Source organism: Psammomys obesus, unplaced genomic scaffold (genome assembly GCF_907164565.1).
Source record: "Psammomys obesus unplaced genomic scaffold, mPsaObe1.curated_primary_1811, whole genome shotgun sequence".
Classification (NCBI taxonomy): Eukaryota; Metazoa; Chordata; class Mammalia; order Rodentia; family Muridae; genus Psammomys; species Psammomys obesus.
Window position 1 is genome coordinate 34,005,969 of NW_026592118.1, and position 7,198 is coordinate 34,013,166.

The window sequence follows — 7,198 nt, forward strand, 5'->3', positions numbered from 1 at the left end:
TTAAACATTTTCATTGGGATTTAATCTCATTGTTATAACTCTGCTTCATTCATCTGAGTTCTACGTGATAATATATGAATATGCATCCAGGTACAGTGGCACACTCCTGTAATCCCAGCACTTGGGGAGGCAGAGGCAGGCGGATTGCTGGGAATTTGAGGCCAGCCTGGTCTACAAAGTGAGTCTAGGACAGCCAAGTTTACACAGAGTAACCCTGTCTTGAAAAACAAAACAAAAAATTAGTATATGAATATGCAATAATTAATTCATTTTGCTGCTGATAGGAGATTATTATAAGCACCATTACAGTGAGTTACTCAGTGAGACTAGGATTATAAAACCTAACTTTTCAGACTTTGTTATTGTTTAGTAATGCCTTTAGGCAAGTTACTAGTTCTTTATACTGCCTATTTATGGCCCTAACATACTAACAATACACTTCAGGGTGTCATTCCAAGCCAGTTCTTCCAAATGGTATAGAACATTTTCTGTCCAATATAAGAAGATTTGGTGGTTTTTCTTAAGTTCTGAACCCCTTCCCATATACAAATATATTCATATTCATCATTACAAATCATGTAATGGATATACCCAGATACATACGCTATTTTATAAAGAGTGACGGGTATTCTGTACATGCGCGACAGTAGCAAGAGGATGCAGTGCTCGTATCTTCTTTTTAAGAGTGCTTTACAAAAAGGGTAAGAACAAAGACTAGGGTCTTCTACTTGAATCATAGTGGCTTTTAAATGGATGGCAACATTTTGCCATCCTTATAAAATATATTCCAATAGGTTGACAATTCAGAAACAAAATGCAAGTATTGAAATTGCATAAATCTTCTAAAATTCCCCATTCTTTGTCAGAAGGTTCTAAAGCACCCAACATGCAAACAAAATTTTATTATTCATTTATCTTTCAGTATTTTTTCTCTTTGTGGTATGTTACTGTCTTCAAAACTTTCTAAATAGATGTTATTTAATAATCACCAGAAATACAGATTTTGGTCTCGTTTTGGAGTCTTTGGTTTAATTGTTTTGGTCTATATTCTTTTTTGTGAGACAATAGGCTGGCCTTGATCCCTCAACCATCCTTCAGTTTTTTGGTGCTGTGAATACAGGCTTGTGCCTGTCACACCTGGTTACAAAATTGTTTAGCTTAGCAAGTTAGGATGTAAGATAGTCAGGTTGATCTGAATTATGTTGTAATTCAGAAATGACAGAATCGAATTTACTCTCCATTTCAGATATTTTTTACACTAACTTTAGTCTGCCTAAAACAATGCATAGTTGAGATGGAGAGCTCCTGGTTTTTCCAAGTTGTTGTATCATTTCCTCGACTCTTTATAGTGTAATTCATTGTATACCATAGTGTCACCTAGAGGAAGGTGGTCTGGGATTTCAGTTCTGTGTAGTTTTTTCCTCTTTGGATTTGGTCCATATTGTTTTGAACCTTTTACTTTTAAAATGTTTTTAAGCCATTAAGGATGTATTGCTCTCCCTCTTTTTCTTTCTCAAGTGGCAACTGTTCTGTCTCTTTCTTTGTATATAACTCATTAGTTTAGTGAAAATGATTACTTTGCCCAAAAAGTTTTTTAGAGTCCTTGGTTAAATTTTATAGTTTCCCTCAGATCATTGTATATTATTGTTTGTTTTTTTGGGTTTATTTATTTTCTTTTGTGTGTCTAACTGTTTTGGCTGTGTGTATGACTGGTGCCCAAGAAGATCAGAAGACAGTGTTGGATCCCCAAGTTGAAGTTACAGGTGCTTGTGAACCACCCTGTATGTAGGTGCTTGGAGCTAAACCCTGAGTGTTCTGCAAGAGAAACAAGTGCTCTTATTGCTGAGCCAACTCTCTATCTGCAGACGGTCATATCTGAAATTCTCCCCTACATAGTTGGTGTATTTGCTGCTATCCTACTTGGGCTTTTTTAAAGTTAATCTTTTTACTTAACTGGTGTATGTGAAAATGTAGATAGTTTGTTTTCAGTGTTGCACCTAAGGCCTCACACATACTAGGCAGGTGCTCTACCACCCTGCTGTATTCCAGCCCTTTGAGAACTTTTAAAAGTAACTTTGAATCTGACTAGTACAGCAGTTAGATTTGTTTTTTTCTAATAATTACAGTTCTTTTCTAATGCTTAAGAAAAACATCTTAGCCATCCCCTAAAAAAAAAAATCAGACAAATAAAATAAAGCCTTATGATGTATAACAGCTTCTTCTTTAATTTGAAATCAAGAATGTTAAATGGTTAAGCACTAAAAAAAAAAAAAAAAAAAAAAAAAAGGTAAAAAAATACAGTTTTAGTTGAAAATACTTTGACAGTTCCAGGTTTGGTTTTAACTATGTGGGAACTGACAGAACTGTTGACTTCTTACACCGTCTGATAGTGAGACACCCCTGCCTTCCTCCTCAAGCTTTGACGCTTCCATGTTTTAAACTAGTGTGAATATGTGACAGCGTGCAATGCGCAGCTATTAACAGTGTCTGCTTCTGTTGTTTTTTAGGGTCCTGGTTGCTGTTCTGATATTGCAATTTCTTTTCACTATGTTGATTCTACAACTATGTATGAATTAGAATACCTCGTTTATCATCTTCGTCCATATGGTTATTTATATAGATATCAACCTGCCTTACGTGAGAATATACTAAAAGAAATTAGTCGAGCAAACAAAAATGAAGATACGAAAGTAAAATTAGGGAACCCTTGAAAGCAGAACATGAGAGAACTGAGGTTAAATGGTGTACATTGCACTGAAGAGCTCCTGCGTTCTGACAGAACCCTGAAATCCCAGTGAGGAACTCATCTGAAAGGAACATTCCATGTAGAAATCTTTCAAATGGATGACTATAAACTGAAGCATTTAAAGAGCTGTGAAGTCTGCAAAATGTTTTGATACAGTAATATATAAATATAAATAAATATATATAAAGAATTTGTGTTTTTAAAATGGTGACAGACAGAAGAGCTTAGAAAGATTCTGTCCCCTGTTGCTGACAGTGTGTATTATCACTAAAGCTGGAGTGGTTCAGTCCGTAACCAGCTACTGCACCCAGCCCGGACAGAACACATGCTGAATGGATCTGCCTTAAAACCAGAAGACTCTTGCTCAGTGGTGTTCCTCAGCTCACATGGATATGGTACAAACCAGCCTTCCGGTTCCCAAACGAGAAGTTTTCTGTAATTATATTATTTATAATTGGCAGTGTTTCCTCAAGAAGAAGCAGAGTAAGGATGGCACTTGCCCTGAAGTGCGCTAATAAACCACATTTTCTGATTATTATGGGCCTTGACTATATGAGTTAGTTCTACATATAAGCAGTCTTACACCAAGTCCCCATTGTCTCTTGAATATCATTTTCACTATTAATGCTTATTTACCCAATGCAGTGGCAGCATTCTATAAACCATGCATTTTAAAATATTTTGTTCCCAAATTCATTCTTTGTTAATTGTAGGTAACAAAGTTAATGCTGTTTGGACAAGCATTTTTAGTATTGGTACCACTCTCAGGAATTATTACTGACATTGTAAATTATTTAGAAGTCTTTCCAACTACATAATTATTGCTCCTTTTATTTTCATCCTGTGGAGATAAGACTTGTTTGTGCCTTTCATAACTTCTTTAAAGCACTTTTAAAATTAATTTTTATACCTGATATGTCTGGTAACACTGGCAAAATTGTTTGAATGCAGGTTTGGTCAGAATTAAAAACAATAGCAAGTAAAGGACTCTTAAACAAGCTAAAATGTCATATACTTTATAAACAACCGATTTCATGCTTCTTCTTTGTGGATAATTGTCTTTCCAGCAGTAATTCCAACACAGCAGAATCCCATTCAGACTGCCATCAAAAGAGGTCTGTGTATCACTCTAACTCCACAGTGTTGCTTAAAAACTTTAATTTTTTTTTTTTTTTTGTCATCAGCAATACTAAGTAGAGCAGAATATTTTACAGGTTTTCCATAATTTTTTTTAATTGTGAATGATTTACATTTTGTATCATGCTACTTTTGCATGATAATACATGTGGACTCGGTTGCTTGGCTAAATAATGAATATAAATAATTTATACTTATTGTGCCAAAACGATAGCCTCTGGATGGTATATTTGAAAGGATATTGGCTAGTTATGGATCACTGTCCACATGAAGAAAATATAAACCAACTTTAGAAATTAATTTGGTGTAGGTTCTCATCTACCTATAGCCTAGGCTTTCCAGACTGTTCTTTGAACAGCCCCTTACCATGGTTTGGATATCACTTTGTCTGTGTTCCATATACTAGCAGAGTAAACATCTTATCATAATGATCCAAAACGCTTAGCATTTGTTCATAGGAAATGAGTGCTGCAGTGAGTCCTGGCTGCAGAGTCAGGCAGCCTGGCTTTAAGTTCTTCCATCGCTGTTCATGGAGCCTGAACAATTACTTAATTTCTTTGTACCTCAATTTCCTCATCTATAAATTAGGGATAATGATACTACCTACCTCACAGGATTTTAATGAGGATTATATAAATGAATATACATAAGGTTATTAGAACTGTCTGGCTCAGATTGGGATATCACTTTTAAGTATGAGGTTTCATTGTGTTACCTTGGGAGTATAAATACTTTGATTTAGACAAATGCAATGGTCAAATCAGATCTGAAGGAAATATTTTGCACATTTCTTATAATATCTAGTATTCATCTAGTGCCTGCTGTATGCCAGATACTGTTCTTATTCTGTACATTTGTGTTAATCCTCATAAACTGGGTGTTATTTCCGTAATATAGATGAGGAAACAGGCTCAAAGAATTCAAGTGATATTTTCACTGTCACAAAGCTAGTAAGAAAGAAGGCTGGGATCTATAATCAAAACCTGTGTGATTTATATTACATCAGCCATATATATATATATATATATATATACACACACACAAACACATACATACACATATATATACATACATATCATACATATATATGTGTATATATTATACACACACATATATACACATATATATGTGTATAATATATATATACACACACACACACACACACACACACACACACACACACACACACACACATATATGGCTAACAGTTTGGTTTAAAGAAGCCCTGAAGGTTAACCTTACTAATCCTATGTTGAGAACCGTTGCCTGTTTACCTACACGATTTTGGTGCAAATAGTCTTTGGAACACACTCAGGATTTCCGCCCAGGAGAGAGACATTTTTCAAAGACTCTGAAACATGTTTTAAATCAGTGTAGTCCAGTATCATACTATATTTAAAGTAAAATGCTACAAAGTTTAAAGGGTCAGTGCATCATTGGTTTTGGCAAAATTCTGTACTTCTCTTTAGTGACTATTATCAGGACCCTCAAATTCTCCAAGTTTAGTCATTTCACACTGAGCAGAAAGGGTTCAGTACGTACTAGTATGTACATATGAATTCATTAAAACATATGTAAATGAATATCATGAAAATGTCTGCTAGTTGCTAAAATTTCCAATAGAAATAGAAAACTGCTACTTTATATATGCCAAGTATTTTCTGCTACTTTATACTGTCAGCTTGAGTTTTGTCACTTTCAAAAATCACTTGCCTATCTTAAGATCTAATGAAGCAAAAATTTCTCCCAAGTATTTGATAGAGCACATTAAACAGGATTTTGTGGTGATAATGATTCGCCATCTTTTAGATAAAGATCTCTGTCTTATGAAAAATTGATTGTAGTGTGGTTTCAATACATAAGACTTTTAATAAAGTCTTGTATTCTCTATTAATAATATACTTGTATTTTCTAGTGGGAAGTTTATTAGACAAAGCAGGTTTTTGTCCCAGAGTTTGACTGTTCGAACATGCCTAAATTTCAGAGATCAACTTGTTACTATAAAAGGACTAGATTATAAATCACTGGCCACTTCATAGTATGTTTTGAATATGGTAATTGGATTTGAGCATTAAGTTTGCTAGCTGGTTATTTTCATAGCTATTTCTTGAGTATTAATTTTTTTTACACTCTTAGCCTGTCAAACTGTATTGCCGGATTGAGGCCCTGTTATACTTGAAAGAAATTCTCACTTGGTTTGTCAAATCCTACCTACCTAGCTTTGTTCTTGCACTTTCAGTTCATGAGGTCATTCATTCTGTCTTTGATGGTTCCTTTATAAAAGCTTAACTCCCTTGATACTTGTAGTGCTGTCTCCTTGTGGTTCATTTGGGTGATCAGAATGTTTATCATTTGTGATGGTTTCCAATGAGACTCAGTCCAACAATATCTGCTGGGTCTCGGGCTACTTGCCCTAATTGAACTTGCACAACCTAAAACAAGTCTACATCTGTAATTAAGGAAGTAAAGTTGTTTACCCTCCTATTAAAAGCAAAAGGCAAACACATTAACCTCATCTCTCTTGTTTTGTATTAGGCCTGATAGAAACATCATGGGGACAAGCTGGATATGTTTTACACTAATGTAACCTTTGTTGATTAAAGATGACTTACAGTTCTATATCAAAGTTGTATTGAAATCTTAACACCAGTTGAAATGAGAACTTTGTACAGATTCTTTTAGAGAAAAGCATCATCAGAGTTGAATGTCCTTTGTTCCAGCTCCCTTTCCTCTCTTGAGTTTTCAGTAACATTAGTTAAGTTTGAGTAACTTTGCAGGGCGCTATAAACTAATGATCTACATGAAGTGTATTATTAGATGGAAACTAATCTTACTGCTAAGCAGTGTATTGTATTATACAGTGAATGTTTGTGTTTTGAAATTTAAAAATTATTTAAAGTAATAGTGTCAATGAAGGGTTTAAAAATGTCTGGTGACTTGCTTATTTTAAGTGATCACCATTAAGTAAGAAAATGTATTTTTAAACATTTTTTAAAGTGCCTTTTGAGAATTTTTAAATAATGGATTCAAACAACTGCATAAAATAAATTACCATGTTCAAAATTGCTTCATCTGTGTATTTTTAACTGCTGTAAGGGGATAGTTTGGGGGATTTTTTTTTTTCTGTTTGTATAAACTTTCTTAAATGTTCTAGAATATATGTATGTAAAGCAAAAAAGTATCCCTCATAGGACTTCAAGTAATGTACTTTTAAAATATCTACTCTCCAGCATGTGTTGTCACTTGAGTTTTTGGTCTTAGCCATTCTGATAGGTGTAAGGTGAAATCTCAGGGTTGTTTTGATTTGCATTTCCC

General features: G+C 34.3%; 1 protein-coding gene across 2 annotated transcripts in view; it reads left to right on the top strand.

Moving 5' to 3' along the window:
- C1galt1 (core 1 synthase, glycoprotein-N-acetylgalactosamine 3-beta-galactosyltransferase 1) overlaps positions 1–6,950 on the top strand; it is a 30,484-nt gene extending 23,534 nt beyond the window's left edge. For both annotated transcript variants that reach the window (XM_055612925.1, XM_055612923.1), the window contains exon 4: positions 2,508–6,950. In XM_055612925.1, coding sequence (XP_055468900.1) covers positions 2,508–2,711 — 204 coding nt within the window. In that variant the 3' untranslated portion in view covers positions 2,712–6,950. The remainder of the gene's footprint in view (positions 1–2,507) is intronic.
- Positions 6,951–7,198: the final 248 nt, after the last annotated feature.